At 45.2% G+C, this 21,585-nt stretch overlaps 2 protein-coding genes across 2 annotated transcripts; one reads left to right on the top strand and one right to left on the bottom strand.

Annotated features, from left to right (window-relative positions):
* Positions 1 to 2,015: 2,015 nt before the first annotated feature.
* Positions 2,016 to 7,672, bottom strand: ltb4r2b (leukotriene B4 receptor 2b). The gene is made up of 5 exons (XM_014140687.3): positions 7,454 to 7,672; positions 3,380 to 4,002; positions 2,874 to 3,074; positions 2,711 to 2,754; positions 2,016 to 2,582 (listed from the first exon to the last, which is right to left on the bottom strand). The coding sequence occupies exons 2-5, from the start codon at positions 3,983 to 3,985 to the stop codon at positions 2,327 to 2,329; spliced, it is 1,107 nt and encodes a 368-aa protein (XP_013996162.3). The 5' UTR covers positions 3,986 to 4,002; positions 7,454 to 7,672; the 3' UTR covers positions 2,016 to 2,326.
* A 4,124-nt stretch (positions 7,673 to 11,796) lies between these two features.
* Positions 11,797 to 19,858, top strand: nfatc4 (nuclear factor of activated T cells 4). Its single transcript, XM_014140688.3, has 13 exons — positions 11,797 to 12,748; positions 14,591 to 14,754; positions 15,771 to 16,280; positions 16,372 to 16,547; positions 16,667 to 16,829; positions 16,941 to 17,041; positions 17,140 to 17,241; positions 17,424 to 17,611; positions 17,921 to 18,061; positions 18,245 to 18,300; positions 18,388 to 18,514; positions 18,703 to 19,398; positions 19,557 to 19,858. Exons 1-13 carry the CDS (start codon positions 12,568 to 12,570, stop codon positions 19,625 to 19,627), a joined length of 2,676 nt encoding a protein of 891 aa, XP_013996163.1. The 5' UTR covers positions 11,797 to 12,567; the 3' UTR covers positions 19,628 to 19,858.
* The last annotated feature ends 1,727 nt before the right edge of the window (positions 19,859 to 21,585 follow it).

The raw sequence follows: 21,585 nt of genomic DNA, 5'->3' as shown, positions 1-21,585 counted from the left end.
CTCCAACAGGACACCGTAAAGGACTAAAGACTCACTTTAGTCTATTTATCATAAAATACAGTTGCATTTATTTCATTGTATTTTGGGTATTTTCTGAATCTATCTGATCTTACATTTTAAACAGTGTGAATGTAACTTGTGCTAGAGTTACCTCACCAGTAGATGGTAAGATTTCTTCAATACCGTAAAATGTCTCCAACAGCAAGATGCACTGTGGTACAGTATTGTTTGAGAAGGAGAAACCTTTTAGAAATGATTGGGCACAATTGTTATTTTTGGTGTGTTTATGGGCATATTCAATCTCTCCCTATCCCAGTCTGCTGTCCCCACATGCTTCAAGATGGCCACCGTTGTTCCTGTACCCAAGAAGGCAAAGGTAACTGAACTTAATGACTATCGCCCCGTAGCACTCACCTCTGTCATCATGAAGTGCTTTGAGAGACTAGTTACAGATCATATCACCTCTACCTTACCTGCCACCCTAGACCCACTTCAATTTGCTTACCGCCCCAATAGATCCACAGACGATGCAATCACCATCACTCTGCACACTGCCCTATCCCATCTGGACAAGAAGAATACCTATGTAAGAATGCTGTTTATTGACTATAGGTCAGCATTCAACACCATAGTACCCTGCAAGCTCATCATTAAGCTCGAGACCCTGGGTCTGAACCCCACCCCGTGCAACTGGATCCTGGACTTCCTGACAGCCCTCCCCCGGGTGGTGATGGTAGGAAACATCACCTCCACTCCGCTGATCCCCAACACTGGGGCCCCACAAGGGTGCATGCTCAGTCCCCTCCTGTACTCCCTGTTCACCCATGACTGCGTGGCCAAGCATACCTCCAACTCAATCATCAAGTTTGCAGACGACACAACAGTAGTAGGCTTGATTACCAACGATGATGAGACAGCCTACAGGGAGGAAGTGAGGGCTCTTTGAGTGTGGTGCCTGGAAAACAACCTCTCACTCAACGTCAACAAAACAATGGAGATGATCGTGGGTGCACCCCCCAAGCTACATTGACGGGACCGCAGTGGAGAAGGTGGAAAGCTTCAAGTTCCTTGGCGTACACATCACAGACAAACTGAAATGGACCACCCACACAGACAGTGTGGTGAAGAAGGCGCAACAGAGCCTCTTCAACCTCAGGAGGCTAAAGAAATTTGCACAATTGAAAGCATCCTGTCGGGCTGTATCACAGCCTGGTACGGCAACTGCACCGCCCGCAACCGCAAGGCTCTCCAGAGGGTGGTGCGGTCTGCCAAACGCATTACTGGGGGCAAACTACCTGCCCTCCAGGACACCTACTGTACAGCACCCGATGTCACAGGAAGGCCAAAAATATCATCAAGGACATCAACCACCCGAGCCACTGCCTGTTCACCCCGCTATCATCCAGAAGGCAAGGTCAGTACTGGTGCATCAAAGCTGGAACCGAGAGACTGAAAAACAGCTTCTATCTCATGGCCACTAGCGCATTAGAGGCTGCTGCCTATAGGCATAGACTATAAATCTCTGGCCACTTTAAGGAATGGAACACTAGTCACTTTAATAATGTTTACATATCTGGCATTATTCATCTGATACTGTTTTCTATACTTCTGCGGTATCTTGGTCACTTAATACAGTTTACATATTAGTCACGGTATCTTAGTCACTTAATGTTTACATATCTTTCTCATATCTTTCTCAGCATTTCTCATCTCATATGCACCTCTCCCTATACTGTATTCTATACTATATCTTAGTCCTTTCCGCGCTGACATCGCTCGTCCATATATGTATAGAGTCTAAATTCATTCCTACTTAGATTTGTGTGTATTGGGTATATGTTGTGTAATTTGTTAGATATTACTTGTTAGATATTACTGCACTGACGAAGCTAGAAGCACAAGCATTTCGCTACACCCACAATAAAATCTGCTAATCACGTGTATGTGACCATTAAAATTTGATTTGTTTGGTTAGGTAATTATAACCTGAAGTTGAGTTTACATATTTTCCACAATTCTGAACCTTTAACATCTTTTAATCACAATATTCCCCAGTATTATAAGTGGTATTTACAACATGGGATTCAACAAACATTCAAGCAGTGTATTAAAAGTATTTTAAAAAATTGGGGCACATTTACAAAACGCATTTACAAAAATTAGTGGCAGTGAATTTGGGTCTAGTGAGAAACTTGTCTAACACGAGGTGCACTGAATATTGTAGGGATTCTTTCAGATGGTCCCATATGGACAGGTAAAGGTTTTGAAGCAGTCTGTGTGCAGCAGTGCATCGTCATGATGAGTGGATAGCATGTGCAGTGCAACTCTACACAAGTGTGTGTTTTTCTTTCTTCACAGCATTGCCCCCAGTGCTGCTGAAAGACAACGCATCTTTTAGTCCAATTCCCTTCTTTATCCCAGTGTCCAGAGATGTCCCCTCAAAGAGCCGAGCCATGAAGGCAATGCCGTCCTCTCTGATGTAGGATTTTCCAGCGAAGGTGTAGAGAATAGGGTTAGCACAGCTGCTGATGAAGGCCAGAGCGGAGGTCACAGGACGACTGGGCTGCCATACCATATCTAGTCTGCAGAGAGAGGGATAGAGTTCATGTTGCCGTTCCAGTCCTTTGACTTATTGTATGGGTGTTGGTGCTTATGTTAAATTTAACTTTAGCTAAATGGAGGGGAAGATGTTTGGTTGGTTGGCACATACCTCTTTTTCGTTGTTGAGTTGTCTTCAAACTGTTCAGCCACCACCTAGGAGAGAAAAAAAACGTACAATCATTCCTTCACTGTAAAATAGTATAACTTTCTATGCTACACTCCACACTCTGAGTGAAATTGCATGATAAACAATATCATATGATCACACACACCTGTATTATGTTAATGAGGTGATATGGCAACCAGAAGATACCAAACATCACAACGATGGCCAGGATGAGTTTCTCACTGCGGACCTTGCGACGGAACTTGGTCTGTCTGAGGCGTCTCAGGATGCAGATGTAGCTGCTCACTATAACCCCGTACGGAACCAGGAATCCCACTACTGTCTCAAAGGTGTACTGGTACACCACCTGAACATGAGCAATTATGTCATGATAAACTGCACACATGTAATGACATGGTGCAATACCAGGCTTATTTAAACATGAATTGGTCTGTCATACCAAGATCTCAAGCTAAAATGTAAGATTAGTTAGGATTTATGATGTCAGGAAGAAAGGGAGGCTCCTGTGAATATTAGTAGTCATAATGACTGTACCTGTATCAACATGTACACCTCTTCCTAATCCTGAATAACTATATACTTAAACCAGAAAAATATATAATGTATCTAACTTCATTATTAACTTAATATTCACTTATCTCTTGAACTTACATATTGAGACCGGGAGTGATTTGAGGCACACACCAGGCGGGTGTTGTTCTGTTCATCATGATCATACCTCACCTGCCTGAACACCAGAGCAGGGATAGAAATTGAGAACACTAGGGCCCAGAGCACAGCTATTGCCCTCACTACTATCTTCTTGCTGGCCAGGGCCGCCGCTCGATGGGGCCACACCACCGCAACTAGCCTATGCAGGCTCATCAGCGTGATGAGGAAGATGGAGGCGTACATGTTAGTGTTGCACAGGTAAAACAGCCCCTTGCACATGAGGTCGCCAAAGTCCCAGTTCTGCCTGGCCAGATAAATTATGAAGAAGATGGTTAGGCATATGAGAAAGCCGTCGGCACACGCGAGGTTGAGGATGAGGAGGGTGGTAACGGAGCGTCGGCGGGCACGGGCCAGGATGCTCCAAATGATGAAGAGGTTTCCTGGGACGCCGAGGAGGAAGACCAGGCCCAAGATGAGGGCTCCTATGGCTGTGGTGGCGTCGTTACTCACGATGCTGGAATCCTCAACAGTGCCTTTGGTGAAGAGGATAGAGGTGGAAGTGGACTTGTTGAGATAATGGAGGAGGGAACTGCCATTCTTAGCCATAGTGAGGGTTATCGGCTCTGAAGGAGAGAGGGAGAAAGACATAGAGTTATCCATGGACTCTGATGGCTACAGTGTGTTATCAACCTTCAATTTGAAAAGTTGAAAAGTAGCACTGAGCTTGGGTCATTGACCAAGAGTATGACCTACATAAAACACAGATATCAGTAGACATTTTACTTATTGAAGCTAAGCTAAGAACTTATGATTTTGATGTAAAGGTTTTAGTTGAGGGCTCAAGGTGCTGTCTGTCATCTTCAATCTCTGTGTGATTAAAGAAGTTAAGGAAGGAGATGGACGAGTCAGAAAAAAGGAGGAAATCAATGTCATTGGCCATTGGTACGGTTATTAGCTCTGAGGTAAAGGACGAAACAAGAGCCCTGTTTATACCTGTTGCTGACATGTGCCCTTTGTCTTGATCTTTTCTACATTCTGATTGTGCCCTGGCTACATTTTTGGACAGGTGTAGACAATTAAAAGACAATGTGATCTGATTGTGATCAGGCACGCATTGTGTCTGGATATCAATCGAGTGTGAACAGACCTGGATGGTGAAACCATTTAAATCATCATTATAATCATCACTCTAAAATCATTGACACGGGTAGCACCATTGATTTATGGTATTATTGTCTTAAATAAACTCTGATTATTTTGAAAGAATATCTGTCAAATAATTTCCATAAAGGGAGGCACCAACTTAGTGCTGACACAGTGGAAGGATAAGAGACACATTTTAATACAACGTGTAGACGCGACAAACCTTGATCAGATAGTGATCGGATCATATTGATCAGATCTCATAAAACTCACATTAGCACAAGGTGTAAACGAGGGTAGAGAGAAAGAGACATATGTTTGGGAAGTACACTATATATACAAAACTATGTGGACACCCCTTCAAATTCAGACACACCCATTGCACACCGTTCAGACACACCCATTGCTGACAGGTGTATAAAATTGAGCACAGAGCCATGCAATCGCCATAGACAAACATTGGCAGTAGAATGAAAGTCACTGAGCTCTTCAGTAAGGCCAATGTGGCACCGTAATAGGATGCCACCTTTCCAACAAGTCAGTTTGTTACATTTCTGCCCTGCTAGAGCTGCCCCGATCAACTGTAAGTGCTGTTATTGTGAAGTGCAAACATTTAGGAGCAACAATGCCTCAGTCGCGAAGTGGTGGGCCACACAAGCTCACAGAACAGGACCACCGAGTGCTGAAGCGCGTAACGCGTAAAAATCGTCTGTCCTCGGTTGCAACACTTACTACCGAGTTGCAAACAGCCTCTGGAAGCAATGTCAGCACAAGAACTGTTCATCGGGAGCTTCATGAAATGGATTTCCACGGCCGAGCAGCCGCACACAAGCCTAAGATCACCATGTTCAACAGGAAAGGGCCTTTTGCGGGCCTCCCGAGTGGCGCAGTGGTCTAAGGCACCACATCGCAGTGCTGAGGTGCCACTACAGCCTTGGGTTCTATCCCAGGCTGTGTCACAGCCGGCCATGACCGGGAGCCCCATGGGGCGGTGCACAATTGGCCCAGCGTTGTCCGGGTTAGGGGAGGGGTTGGCCGGCTGGATTTCCTTGGCTCATCGTGCTCTAATGAGTCCTTGTGGCGGCCAGGGGTGCCTGCAAGTTGACTCGGTTGTCAGTTGGACCGTGTTTTCTCTGACACATTGGTGTGGCTGGCAACCATTTAGGGAACGGTTGCCAGCTTTACTGTTTCAACATGACAATTTCCCCATGCACAAAGCAAGGGGCATACAGAAATGGTTTGTTGAGATCGGTGTGGAATAACTTGACTGGCCAGCACAGATCCCTGACCTTAACCCTATCAAACACCTTTGGGATGAATTGGAACGCAGACTCCGAGCCAAGCCTAATCGCCCAACATCAGTGTCCGACCTCACTAATGCTCTTGTGGCTGAATTGAAGCGTGTCCCCGCAGCAATGTTCCAACATCTAGTGGAAAGCCTTCCCAGAAGAGTGGAGGCTGTTATAGCAGCAAAGGGGGGACCAACTCCATATGAATGCACATGATTTTGCAATGAGATGTTCGACGAGCAGGTGTCCACAAACTTTTGGTCATGCATGTAGCGTATCACTGAACTGTCACCAACTCAAAATTAGGTGGATTGTTTTACATATGGTTTACACTAGTTTCGCGAGTCCATCCTTCCAAATCTCACCTCATTGACGTGAGTGAAGCGTGGCCATCCAAGGCCCTGTTTACACTGACAGAATTATATCCCAAAGCTATTTCTATTTGAGGTTGGGGCTACATGTCTCTCAACCCTCACTCACTGTTGTATCTTTGCGGTAGACAATGTGTTTGCAGCACACATAAAACCTTTTGCCACTGACGCAGGCAAGCAAATATTCACCTTAGCCTTCCTGGCCAACAGTATATGCAACAGTAAAACATGCCAAATATTAACGCTGCTCCTTTAAAAGACTCCACTTCGATAGTCATAGACTTCTCTTGATTTCCTCCCTCCTGCTCTCTCTCTGTATCTCTCTCTGTACTCCACATTGCCACAATAATTTCCTCTTATCTTCCTCCGTACTGTAATTTCTATTTCTACCCATCTGTAACGCTATGAAGAGGGAAATAATGGTTCACAGAAGTGGACATTTTGTCAATCAGGCTATGAACAGGGCAACAAGTCTCCACTTGTGCAGTTATTTTGACAAATAAAAAAAGTGAACAGCAGTGGAAAGTGCATTGTATTATACACTGAGTGTAGAAAACATCTGGAACACCTAATATTTTGTCTTGCCCATTCACCCTCTAAACGTCACACATACACAATCCTTGTCTCAATTGTCTCAAGAATTAAAAATCCTTCTTTAGTCTGTATCCTCCCCTTCATCTACACTGATTGAAGTGGATTTAACAAGTGACATCAATAAGGGATCATAGCTTTCACTTGGATTCACCTGGTCTGTCCATGTCATGGAAAGAGCAGGTGTACATAATGTCAATGTAATTGTATTTATACTGGTTGAATTCCTAGAAAGAATACAGCCCTTCTTTGGCAGTGTGAAAACATAAGATAAATCCTACATTACAGACTGACATTACAGCAGGTTTTGTTTATTTCAAAAGTGGACCTTAGATCAGTGTATAGATGTGTCAACATAAGAATCAAGGTAGAGTTACGTCAACAGCAAGGAACGCACAGAACCAGGATTCACTCATCAACACATGGAGACGAGAGGGAAAGAAGATAGAGGGAAGAGGTTGGAATTGGAAAATTCAGAGTTTTGAAAATTCAGAAATTCAGAGTTTTGGAAAGGAATGGAAAAAAAAGGGAAATGAATTAGGAATGATTATTAGATTGGGAGAGAGAGAGCGAGAGAGCGAGAAAAAAAAAGAGAGAGAGAGAGAAAGACAGAGAGAGAGACTGAAAATGAGAATAGAGTATGTCCCAGGGAAAAGTTCAGGATATTTGCATCCACTCACCTTACTACACAATCAAGACTTCAGAGGATGACGAAGAGGGTGATGAAGAGCAATGGATCTGAGTAGGGTGGGAATAGTTTTGTGTTTATCTATACTCTCTCTTTTCTGACAGCTTGTATCCAACTCCCTCTCTCATTCTATTTATTTCTTTACAACTGCTTGTTTCCCCTGTCTTTCCCTGCTACTGTGTCTAATAAATGTGCTGCCCCACAAGCTGTGACATGCTCTGAGGGACGAGAGAGGTGTGTCCTTCCTTTAGTCTCCAACTTCTCACTCTCTTTCACACACACACCCTCCACAGGGGTGTTTCTACCTGGTGCTAACCTTCCCCCCCTTTGTCCTGATCTTGCCAATATACATTATTAGACAGGTGTAGAAGATTAAAAGACACATTGTGATCTGATTGTGATCTTCCTGATCACCTTTAGAGGTAGTCAGGCACACATTATGTCTGCCAACTGGGCACAGACATCAGTTCAATGTCTAGATTTGATTTACATTTGGTTGAGTTGTCGGTGATTTCAATGTGAAATCAACAAAAAATGTCACCATGTCATTGGACTTAGGTTAAAAATACGAAATGCCCTTAAGTTGATTACTTTTGCAAATCCAATCAGTTTTCCACATTGATTCAACATCCTCACTCATGACATACCCCCTTCGAAGGCACTTATATTTTTTGTCTTGCCCATTCACCCTCTAAATGGCACACTATGTCTCAATTGTCTCAAGGATTAAAAACCCTTCTTTAGCCTGTCTCCTCCCCTTCATCTACACTGATTGATGTGGATTTAAGAGACATCAATAAGGGATCATAGCTTTCACCAGGATTCACCTGGTCAGGATATGTCATGGAAAGAGCATGTGTTCTTAATGTTTTGTATACTCAGTATACGAAACACACATATATATATATATACATATATATATATATATATATATATATATATATATATATATATATATATATATATATATATATATATTGTGGCTTACAGTGGGTCAGCCACCAGGGGGAGACTCATCGAGGCCTGGTGACAGATGGAGTATACATTTACATTTACATTTAAGTCATTTAGCAGACGCTCTTATCCAGAGCGACTTACAAATTGGTGCATTCACCTTATAATATCCAGTGGAACAACCACTTTACAATAGTGCATCTAAATCTTTTAAGGGGGGGTTAGAAGGATTACTTTATTCTATCCCAGGTATACATCACGAGGCGATGGCTTCATCTGCTGGACGTGCCAGGTCTCGACGGGCTCTCCGGCCAGGACTAATTGGGGCTGATTGGGAGTTGGTGAGTATCAAGGGCTGATTGCTCACCAGCTGTACAAGTCCCATAAAGCTGCCAGGAGGGCAGCACACAAGGGAGAGGGTGGGGGAAGAAAGGACTCCTGTATAGTTGGGGATGGTTGCAGAGGTAACAGGAGGGAGTTCAGTTTTTGATCCCCACAGGATACAGCAAGACCCGGAGCCCAGAACCCAGAGAGGGTCTCATGGGGAGACCTATTCTTTTCTTTTGAACTATTATTTTAATAAACACCTTTGAAACTGAGATAATTCTACTCTGTCTGATCTGTGTAAACGTTTTGACCCAACTCCCTGGTCTGCCACTATATATATATATATATATATATATATATATATATATACTACCGTTCAAAAGTTTGGGGTCACTTAGAAATGTCCTTGTTTTTTAAAGAAAAGCACTTTTTTTTTGTCCATTAAAATAACATCAAATTCATCAGAATACAGTGTAGACGTTGTAAATGACTATTGTAGTTGGAAACGGCTGTTTTTGAATGGAATATGTACATAGGCGTATTGAGGCCCATTATCAGCAACCATCACTCCTGTGTTCCAATGGCACGTTGTGTTAGCTAATCCAAGTTTATCATTTTAAAAGGCTAATTGATCATTAGAAAACCCTTTTGCGATTATGTTAGCACAGCTGAAAACTGTTGTCTGATTAAAGAAGCAATAAAACTGGCTGCCTTTAGACTAGTTGTGAATCTGGAGCATCAGCATTTGTGTGTTTGATTACAGGCTCAAAATGTCCAGAAACAAAGAACCTTCTTCTGAAACGGTCTTTTCTTGTTCTAAGAAATGAAGGCTATTCCATGCGAGAAATTGCCAAGAAACTGAAGATCTCGTACCACGCTATGTACTACTCCCTTCACAGAACAGAGCAAACTGGCTCTAACCAGAATAGAAAGAGGAGTGGGAGGCCACGGTGCACAACTGAGTAAGAGGACAAGTACATTAGAGTGTCTAGTTTGAGAAACAGATTCCTCACAAGTCCTCAACTGGCAGATTCATTAAATAGTACCCGCAAAACACCAGTCTCAACATCAACAGAAGAGGCGACTCCGGGATGCTGGCCTTCTAGGCAGAGTTGCAAAGAAAAAGCCATATCTCAGACTGGCCAATAAAAATAAAAGATTAAGATGGACAAAAGAATACAGACACTGGACAGAGGAACTCTGCCTAGAAGGCCAGCATCCCGGAGTCACCTCTTCACTGTAGACGTTGAGACTGGTGTTGGAGGGATGGTTGCTGATAATGGGCCTCTGTACGCCTATGTAGATATTCCATTCAAAATCTGCCATTTCCAGCTACAATAGTCATTTACAACATTAACAATGTATACACTGTATTTCTGATCAATTTGATGTTATTTTAACTGACAAAAAATGTGCTTCTTATTCAAAAACAAGGAACTTTCTATGTGACCCCAAACTTTTGAATGGTGTATATGTGTATATATATATATATTCTGGCATTGTGTGTAAAAAAACATTTATAAAAAAAGGGATTATGTGTGTATTGTTTTGCTAGATATTACTGCAAATCTGTGTACAAGACCGATAAACTTTGATTTGCACACACTCGCTCATGGAGCTCTGATACTCACGCAGGAATGTGGATTATTTCCTGGGTTTGGGGTACGAGGTAAAAACAGGACGCAGAGAGGGTAAGAAGTGAGTGAAAATTGATACTCCCTTGTCCAGGCGTATAGAAGCATTGTCCTTAGCATCACACACATGTGATATCTTTATTCAGTTCCTGTCTAACACATACACCCAGCCACCAAAACATCCATCCAGTTCTTATCTTCCTCTGGTTTTAGTTCAGTCCTTTCATCTCTGTCGTTATCATATGAGTTGTTATGTATCATATGTATGCGTATTTCCTCTGTAAGTTGAAATATAAAAATATTATCATAAATGCTTCCCACTGGTGTTTGGAGATACTGAACATATGATGAGAGTTATTTTGTCTGAAATGTTCACTGCGTTCAAAATGTTCCTTCAGATAATATAGTAATATGTTGGAAACTGAGGCATTTACACCATCATCTCCTATACTGTGGAAAGACTGTTCCACCTTTCTACCACATGGTGGCAAGATATCCACATTGTTATATCATCCTTCCTCTGTCAATGAATTTGACATTCAACTGTTGACATCCAACAGCAACTGAAACCCAGCCGGAGGATTTCACCCACATTAGCATCCTTTTCATTTGTAACACTCATATGCCTCCCAAATAAAACCCTACTGATTATATAAACTCCAAAAAACTATTTTTATCTCTTGCCAAGACCTTATGAATGCGAGATAATTCTACAATCCTATAGAATAAATCCCAATCCCCCACAATATAAACTATATTTTACCCTAAATAATGAGCAGTCTTTAGTCAATCTTGATTGCGCATAAACATTTACCAAATATAATCATCTTCATTTGGATAGAAGATACCCACATCTCCAAGATTATGAAAGAGAAAAAGCATCCAGCTCCAGTATAGCATGATGATTGTGAGAACTGGAGGAGGGGGTGAGAGAGAGGGGGGGGGGGGGGATTGAGGGAAGGAGAGAGCATGTTTATTTAAGTTTTTCGTCTCCCGTCTCAGACAGAGTACAGACTACAGAGAATAATGAGAAACAGATCTTGCAAGGGAGGGAGAGGGGGGGGGGGGGGGGGGGGGAGCCTGGGAGAGCAAGGGGAGGAACATGGAGGAGGGAAAAGAAATAGGCTGAGATGGTAATGGGAGTAGGAAAGGAGGATGACAAGACAGAGGGGGAAAATCATGTAAACACCACAGGAAACAGCCTCGCCTCCTTATGCTCCCTGAATGACAGCGAAGCATCATGGTCCTTCTTATGACAGAGAGCACAGGGACATACAGTGAGGCCACAGCAAGGAGGAACAGCCCACCAGCCAAACATCTGGCTCAAGAGGGTCACTTCATTACTTTTATTACACTCGAGTTGATACCTTTAAAAAGTTTGGTGATTGAGGGACTGAGCGAAAACAGAAAACTTCTGGAAATACAAGGATGTACTGTCAAACTGTCGGAGGAAATGTAGCCAATAATCTATAGGCTATGGCCTACTTAACATATTAGTTATGTTAAGAACTGGGTAAAAGTAAAAAAAAATAACTTAAACTAAGCACAGTATGTGAAAAGAAACATCCCGGCTCATGGACATAGGCAGGGGGAAAAGAGGAGAGGGGAGGGTGAGAGGGTCTCATTGACTGACAAACGAAATGTCCAATTGAGATCGAGTAACGGTCCAAACTGGGCTGGGTAACCCACCCAAAAGCAATTAAGGGTAAAGGACGACAAAATATTTGATACACTTTTTTTTCTGGTCGGATAGAAGAAAGGATGGCGGCAGAGCATTAGAATTAAAGACTGATAGATAGCCTGTGATGGAATAGATAGATACCGGTCCTATGGCTAACAGACTTCAAAGAACTCAACGATATATTTATTTAAATCTGTCTTCTCCAAAACTTCGAATGAAATAGATTTATAGCTTGGTAGTGGGTTTCTGATCCGTCCAAAGTAACTTATAAACGGAAGACATTGTAAAAAGTTACAGAAGGAGCATAGCGACCACAATCCGGATGACAAGAACAATTTGGGCAAATGTGACTCCTACCCTTGCAGATAACCTCCTACATACATTTTGGGAAATCGTCGATGTTTTCCCAAAAAGGACCAAGGAAATTATCATTATCAGATAACACAGCAGATCTGTTCAACTGGGAGTTCTCTTCATCAGTTTCGCAGACTTTTTTCGCTTGCTGTGGGGATGGGGGCTGCGCCGGGTTCTGGTTGGGAGGAGGGGGAGTTCGAGTTCAAGTTGGTTTTTGAGGAGGACCCGACGCGCCAACTCCGGGGCCCATCCCCGCAGTGCAACGCGGACCAGGAGCACACTATCGTGGGGGAGAGGACAGAGAGCGCCCTGTCGCTCCTAGAGTCGAGCAATACTGGTTAGAACCATTTTTTGAATAGTGTTTGTGAATGTGGGAGAGATTGACCGAAAGAGAGATTGATAGATAAGGAAAGGAAGATTGAAGGCCGTTCAATGGTCCCCAATGTAGACAACTCATCCACAACGTAGAGACATTCCTCTGTGTGTGGTGTATGTAATGTGAATGATTTATTTGACTTGTTGTGAGTACTTTATCATTTATTTGTACAATTATTAGGCCTAATGTTCTCTCTCTCTCTACCCGGGTATAGATGAGTTATGTGTCTGATCAGGGCTCTCCAAACCTGTTCTTTGAGAGCTACCCTCCTGTAGGTTTTCACTCCAACACCAGTTGTAACTAACCTGATTTGGTTGATCAACCAGCTAATTATTAGAATCAGGCACGCTAGATTGTGGTTGGATTGAAAAACTACAGGACAGTAGTTCTCCAGGGACAGGGTTGGAGAGCCCCGGTCTGGATGTACTGTATGTGCACACGTGCTTATCTGTGTCTGGGGGATGTGTGTTCATGTGCATGGAGTTTGTGTGTTTTGTAGCCTACTATGTGTGCTGTGTATTGCATGCTTTTGTGTGTGTGTGTGTGTGTGTGTGTGTGTGTGTGTGTGTGTGTGTGTGTGTGTGTGTGTGTGTGTGTGTGTGTGTGTGTGTGTAAGAGCAGAACTCAATGTGGTTTTAATCAGCTGTGCGTGTGAGTGGAGTTAACAGCTGCCATCTGGATGGAACCGCAATCTCTGTTTACTGAGCATGCACCACATACACACCTCCCTCTCCTCTCCCTCCATTCTCCCTCTCCTCTCCCTCCATTCTCCCTCTCCTCTCCCTCCGTTCTCCCTCCATTCTCCCTCTCCTCTCCCTCCGTTCTCCCTCCATTCTCCCTCTCCTCTCCCTCCGTTCTCCCTCTCCTCTCCCTCCGTTCTCCCTCCGTTCTCCCTCTCCTCTCCCTCCGTTCTCCCTCTCCTCTCCCTCCGTTCTCCCTCCATTCTCCCTCTCCTCTCCCTCCGTTCTCCCTCTCCTCTCCCTCCCTCCGTTCTCCCTCTCCTCTCCCTCCCTCCGTTCTCCCTCTCCTCTCCCTCCCTCCGTTCTCCCTCTCCTCTCCCTCCCTCCATTCTCCCTCTCCTCTCCCTCCGTTCTCCCTCCATTCTCCCTCTCCTCTCCCTCCGTTCTCCCTCCATTCTCCCTCTCCTCTCCCTCCGTTCTCCCTCTACTCTCCCTCCGTTCTCCCTCTCCCTCTCCTCTCCTCTCCCTCTACTCTCCCTCTGCTCTCCATCTACTATCCCTCTCCTCTCCCTCCGTTCTCCCTCTCCTCTCCTTCCGTTCTCTCTCTCCTCTCCCCCTCTCTCCTTTCCCCTTTCAGCTTTTGATACGCACCCCTCTCACCCACTAAAGTATTTATTTCCTGCCCACACTGGCATACACGTATACCACACCCCAACCTAGGGATGTTACCACGGTGTATACTGTACCTTGTAACTGATGCACTAGGCTGACCAATGATCCATACTGGACAGTGATGGACACAGTGCTCTACAGTGAACCTAACTGTCCCGTACTGTCTATTGCACCACAGTAGGGAAATGTTTGATGTAAAAACACAAATAAGGAACATTTACTTACCTATTTGATAATCAACCTTAAGCCCCCTCTACATTATTTCTGAAGCACTAGAGTTAGGGTATGTTTTTTATAGTTGTAGTGCACATAACTGGTTACTCTGAAACTTTAATGTATTCTAGATCTGTACCATCTCTTTACAGTGAACTCAGTAGGCTAAAGCTTACCATGTCAACCTGTAACTGGGAGACTACTAACAACCCTCTCCAACATTTTTGTTTGGTCACAGACAGCCACCTGGATACCACTCACGTAGGCCAGCCAATCGGCATCCCTACCCCACTGTATTCTTCAGCCAGTCAAAGGGCTGGAATGCATTCCCCGCCCCCCAGACGTGCCTTGGTGAGGGAGTTCAGTGGGACCTATGAGAGCCTTCCAGCGAGATCTGTACAGGTGAGCGGATCGGAGATGTCCAGTTACTCTCCTGGTCAGTGAGAGTGGGACAGTGACTCATAAATGTATGTCATAAATGATGCTAAAAGCCATACAGTTCCCTACAGTATGGTTGCCTGACGACTCCAACAATTATTCCGCTGCTCTATGTTCGCAACATACTTCAGTCTGAGACTGTCATCATTGAAGTCATTTGTGGTGAAAATGAAGGGTGTTCTACAAAAGAAAGTAATCAGCGATTGGATCATCAGTAACCAATCAGAGTATAAAAGCCAATTACGAATGTTTATTTATTTTAATGATATTTTAATGATTTCGTGATATCCAAATATGATCTTGTCTTATCGCTGCAACTCCCCAACGGGCTCGGGAGAGGCGAAGGTTGAGTCATGCGTCCTCTGAAACATGACCTGCCAATCCGCTCTTCTTAACACTTGCCCGCTCAACCCGGAAGCCAGCTGCACCAATGTGTCGGAGGAAACACCGTTCACCTGACAACCGAATTCAGCCTGCAGGCGCCCGGCCCGCCACAAGGAGTCGCTAGAGCGCAATGAGCCAAGTAAAACCCCCCCGGCCAAGTCCTCCCCTAACCCGGACGACGCTGGGCCAATTGTGCGCCGCCCTATGGTACTCCTGGTCACGGCCGTTGTGACACAGCTTGGGATCGAACTCGGGTCTGTAGTGACGCCTCAAGCACTGCGATGCAGTGCCATTGACCGCTGCGCCCCTGACAAATATTCTAAATGCAGCTTTACCCATGTGTGTTCTGGCTCTGGCCCAACCCATCAGTTTATGACCAATCAGAACGGTTAGAATGTGTTTGCATTCTAGAAATTGTTGGGGAGGTACTCAGATCCTGACTCATTGCAGAGAAGACACTAACGACCGTGGGGGTGGCGTAGCGTTTCACCGGAGCAAGGTGTTTGGTTAGCCAGGCAAACACTATGGTCTCTGCATTTCACTATTGTTAATGTTCTAACTTATCTGTCTCTCTCTCTCTCCCATCTCTCTCCCAGGTGTCAGAGTCCCGTGTGTTGGAGTGCCCTAGCATCCAGATCACCACTATCTCCCCAGAGGATGACACTGCCCCAGCAGGAAGTAACTTCTGGGACACAGGGGGTGGATGGGACAGGGAGCGCCTCTACCTTCCCCTAATGGACCCATTCTGCTACCGCGAAGGCAGCACCGGCGCTGGGTCCCTGAGCCCAAGCCCTGCCTCCAGCCCCTCCTCTCGCGGCTGGCTCAGTCCTGCGTCCAGCTGTGATTCGCTGCTGGTGGAGGAGGAGGAGCTCAATGAGGTCACCTCCCATTTCTGCCTGTCACCCTCCTCCCGGCCCACCTCACCGGGGGGTAAGAAGCGCAGGAACTCCCCTCTGGCCTCCCCCTGCACGTCCCGCAGGAGCAGCTACTCAGAGGACCACTCCTGTACCCTGGAGGGAGAAGACTCCACCTCTCAGTCACAGGCTCACAACAGCAGCTTTGAGCTGAGCATTCCACAGAAAACTAGGAAGACGTCACTGGAGCAGGTAAGGTGGCTGGCTGGTGGTTCTTAGAACTTAGGTTCCATAGAGGTTTGTCTTGTTTCTCAACCAGAAATCCCTGGTTTGTGTCCTCCAGGTCTCCCCCAGGGATGTGGAGCAGGAGCAGGGTCCAGCCCATAGCTCCCACTGCCCACTGCCAGAGCCACTGCAGCAAAGGAGAGAGGTTGCATCCATGGGCATGGACTACCTGTCTGTGCCCCCTGCTCTGGGCTGGGGGAGGACCAGAGCCAGCGCCCACAGCCCTCTGTTCAGGTTACACACTATGTTTATACAGTATCCCTCAATACTGTGTTGACTTGCCATTATTATTGTTTGGATGGCCAGGATAACCCGCTCCGCCCACACATCTGACAAGTCCATTGTTCTTACAGATCCAATGCTCTGCCGCCACTTGATTGGCCACTGCCAACTCAGTTTGACCAATATGAGTTGCGTATCGAGGTGCAGCCCCGCCCACACCACCGAGCCCACTACGAGACAGAAGGAAGCAGAGGAGCCGTCAAGGCATCACCAGGGGGACATCCGGTTGTTACGGTAAAATAAATGGATTAAATTAAAGAAAGTTTGATTTGTTTATGGCTTCAATCCCAGACTAACATATACAGTATTTATCTAAACAATAGCTCTCTTTTCTGTCTCTCCCAGCTGACTGGGTACACAGAGAGACAGCCCCTCTCTTTGCAGGTGTTTGTGGGAACAGCTGATGACAGGTCCATCCGGCCTCATCCTTTCTATCAGATACACAGGTAGGTTACCGTGCAACAATACACCAATCAATCTATGATAGTATGTGCTACATCAGTGTTTTTGTTTTTATTGTTAAGATGCTTCTTTTGATCCTCAGGGTAACAGGTAAGATGGTGGGTACTGCCAGTCAGGAGAGTGTACAGGCTGGCACCAAAATCCTGGACATCCCCCTCAACCCAGAGACCAACATGACTGCCCTGTGAGTATCTAACAGAGAGATAAAGCTCATAGGTATCAACGGCTTTGTATGGGGTAACCAAGTAGGCAGAAAGAATAGCTTTCCTGTATGTGTGTATGTACTATGATCCACTTTTACGTGGTATTTTGCACTGTGTGAGTGTCTGTCTGTGTGCTGAGTATAACAGCCTATCTCTGTTTCAGCATTGACTGCGCTGGCATTCTGAAGCTGAGGAACTCGGACATCGAGCTGAGGAAAGGAGAGACAGATGTAGGGAGGAAAAACACGCGTGTGCGCCTAGTGTTCCGTACCCACCTCCCCCTTGGCCCTCCCGTGGGCCCGCCTGGACGGATGCTGGTCCTGCAGGTTACCTCCGTGCCTATTGAGTGCTGTGAGTATGGCAGGTAGCCTAGCGGTTAGAGCGTTGGGCCAGTAACTGAAGGGTTGCTGGTTTGAATACCTGAGTCAACAAGGTGAAACATCAGTTGATGTCCCTTTGAACAAGGCACCTAATCCTAATTTGCTCCAGGGGTGCTGTACTACTATGGCTGACCCTGTAAAACAACAGATTGTGACAATGTAAAACATGTTTTTTTCCCCTCCCTGTCCAGTCTCTTACTTTGAGCTTGTATTTTGATAAGGTTTCTGAATATCCTAGTGAATCATCTGTATTCTGTCCTCTCTCTCTGTGTCGCCTCAGCCCAGCGCTCTGCTCAGGAGCTGCCAGCGGTGGAGTCAGTCAGTGTCACATCGTGCTCTGTGGAAGGAGGGGAGGAGCTACTGTTGGGTGGATCTAACTTCCTGCCCATGTCCAGAGTGCTTTTTATGGAAAGAGGGACAGGTAAGGGGTTCGGGATAGGGGAAGTTAGAAGTTAGGGAAAATAGGATTTTTAATGGAAATTAATCTTAGGTCCCCACAAAGATAGGATAACATAACATTTGTGTGCGTGCATGTTTGTGTTCTTCTTTTCTTCAATGTGCACCATCCATGAAATTAGGTATAATTAATATCCGTATTTACCAGATGGAAAGCTACAGTGGGAAGAGGAGGCACATGTTGACCGTGACAACAGTAGTGAGGTAAATAGTATGTTTCTGGGTGTATTTGTGTTTGAGTGCACATGTATTAAAACTGTAATGTACATTGTTCATATTGTCATCCCACAGTGCTTGCTGTGTGTGCAAATTCCAGCCTATGGTGACCTGTCTGTGAACCGCCCAGTATCTGTGTGCCTTTACGTCTCCAACGGGAAGAGGAAAAGAAGCAGCACTCACTGTTTCAAGTACCTGCCGGGTGAGTCTCCTTCACTTCATCCGTCAGTCTCTCAGCTGAGACTGGAACTATCTTTGATGTTTTTGGTTCATTTTGAACAATTTATCCTGATGGTATTTATCTACGAGGTTAGGGGCTTATTACCACTTATTTTCTCTCTCTCTCTCTCTCTCTCTCTCTCTCTCTCTCTCTCTCTCTCTCGCCCTCAGTCATGTTTAAAGAGGACGACCCTCTGCTGTCGCGTCCCTCTGTCTTGCCCCTGGAGGGGGTGACACTCTGCTCCATGGGGGGGCCCAGCAGGGTGGACAGGGGTCTGCACCTGAGGAATGATCCCACGCCCAAGGAGAGAGGGCTGGCTTTGCACCTGCCCCCCTACCCTTCAGCCTACTCTCCCCCCTACCAAGGCCATGGCTACCAGGAGGAGTACTGCCACAAGCCTGAAGCTGTGGGTGACAGCATAGGTTCTCTGTCAGAAAGACGCCCCAGCTTTGAGAACTTGGAGCTGGGCTTCACCGAGTTACTGCCTCCCCTGTACCCCAGAATCTCCCAGCCTCCCTCTCCCTCCCCATGGCTGGACTCCCCATACCTGTCCTCCTCCCCCTCTCCCTCCCACTCCTCCTCTCTGAGTCCCTTCCCTGCAAGCAGCCCCATCTCCTCCTCTCTTCCCCCCATGACTACCTCACCCTACCCCCACTACCCCTACCCTCAGGAGGTCTGCCCCTCGCCTCCTTCCAACCCCAGCCCGTATCAGGACTTTTACCCACCACCGTACTCCCACGACGAGGTATGGGACCACCAGGGCAGGGGACCTCGGGAAAGGGAAGCTCAGACTGGGTCTAAAATGCAAACGACCCCCCTGGAATTTGCCAGCTCATCATCTATTCACCACATTACATTAGAGGAAGGTGAGAAGTTTGCATGTACAGTACGAAGTTCTAATTGGTATTGATCTCCATTGTTACAAGAATAGCAATACATATAATATAACATTTCTGATTGATTGATATACAGCATAAATTAATGTATAAACTTCTGACTGGCTGCTGTGTCTTTTTGACTACAGTGAATGAGTTCATAGGAGAAGACATCAGATCGTTCCAGTCGGGCTCACAGATGGACAGCCAACCAGGATGACAAGCTCAGTACTGTCTTGTTCAGTTGTTATAGTATGAAGCGCATTATTGCTACCATATCACACCTTTTCCTATGCACTTGGTTTATGATGTATTGCTCAAATATGACAATACTGAATGGGGATTAAATGGCAAGGGCACAGTTGTAAGTATGATTACGGATACATTTTACAGTTTATATAAGGGAGACTAATGTTTTTAACCAGTTTTCAACATAAATTATACAAGTAAATGTGTGTTATTGGTCTGTTTGTGGATATAGTTTTGTGTGTGCTTGAATAGCCGATCTCTCTCCTCCTGAGAGTAACATCTATTATCACTGAAGCTAAATAAATTTCATTAGGCCCATGTATGCATACAGCCTAAAGCTAGGCTAGAGAGGCTGAGTGAATGCAGTCTGGACTCTATGGAGGAGGGTCATTGTGTCAGAGATGCTGTAGAAGGACAGATCTCCTGCCCTGTGATCCAGGTACTCTCTTATCCTGGAGGACTCAGGGGCAGATAGAGACTAAACTATGTTGTTATGTAGGAAACTACAGGCTTACTTGATGCAGAGTAAATTCCAGGACTTCTCATTATGAGGCCAAACTGGCTTCTGGACCAAAGCTCGTCCTCCTGATGTCCTTGTATAAGACTGGTATGTAGGGCCTCTTCCCTCTGCACTCTACCTCCCAGTAACAGCAGCCTCTCTACACACCACCTGGATACTGTGAAACCTCTCTGTGTGGTTGAGGCACGGTTTGGGCTCCTTCATTGTCACTTCCTGGTCTCTTTCAGTCAGGTGGAGATTGTAGAATGCTGTGTTTGGATCCAATGTGAGCTGACAGAAATCTATGGCGAGAGGAGAGGGAGGAAACAGAACAGAGGTATTTACAACATGTGATTAGTGTAGAATAGACCTTACATTGTGTGTAATAACATACGTTTATACTTTCATTTTAGCTGGTTTCTTTAGCAACAGTGTCTCCTGGTGACAGTGAAGAAAGACATGGATGCACAATTGAATGAAATATATTATTGATTTTAGATACATTTGTGAAGTATTTCTCTGAGAAGACAGATACTCACATTGTAAGAATTCCTCTTGTCTGGGGCTCTGGGGTGTACACAATCTCCATTGTATTGACTGCAGATGGGGAAAGTTTTCAATTAATAACATCAAAGGGCTCAATGTGATTGGGTGGACGTGGCAGGGCCAGGCTCCCCAGTGGGTGGGCCTGTGTCAACCCAGGCCCACCCATGCCCACACCTCTGATAAACAAAGGGCTATCAACAATTATGCACCAATCCATTTTAGAAAAACGATTGAAGAGCAATACCATTTTTTTTCCTCCAGTTTTATGAAATAGGTTATGTACCACTGCCAACTTCTATTTATGTAGTGGTGTGGAATATCAGACATATCAGTGTCACACCTGCTCTTAAAATCTGAAGCCAATTCTCTTTCAGGATGTCTTCATGTCTCTCTGTTAGTTCAGACCGATAGGTCTGACCCACAGGGACACTGGATTGGTCTGGAGTTTCAGGAGGGGCGTATAGAGACGGCCATATCTACAGAGGGAACAGTGAGAGGATACAAAATGATACAAGTTAGAAATCCATCAACATGCAATCATTGTGTTTTTTTAAATTTTTTATTTACATGTAATACTTGATAATACCTGGAGGAAAGTGATCCTCTGTGTGTGAAAGGTGCTCCAGCTCAGTGTTTCTTCCTCAGCTCAGCTGCCTGCTCCAGTCTCTGTCATTGAGATATCCTCCACAATCTAATGAGAAAGACACTGCTTAGAAAATCGCCCTACCCTGAGATGGATTAGCGAAACAGACAAAAAGCTCGTCACAAACCGGGATATCCTTGGTCCTATCCATATACAGTGCCTTCGGAAAGTATTCAGACCCCTTTACTTTTTCACATTTGTTACATTACAGCCTTGTTCTAAAATGGATTAAATGAAACAA

The sequence above is a fragment of the Salmo salar genome, chromosome 14 (assembly GCF_965601325.2).
Source record: "Salmo salar chromosome 14, fSalSal1, whole genome shotgun sequence".
In the NCBI taxonomy this organism is placed as follows: Eukaryota; Metazoa; Chordata; class Actinopteri; order Salmoniformes; family Salmonidae; genus Salmo; species Salmo salar.
The sequence above is the reverse complement of the archived record's forward strand: the minus strand, read 5'-3'. Positions and strand labels throughout refer to the sequence as shown.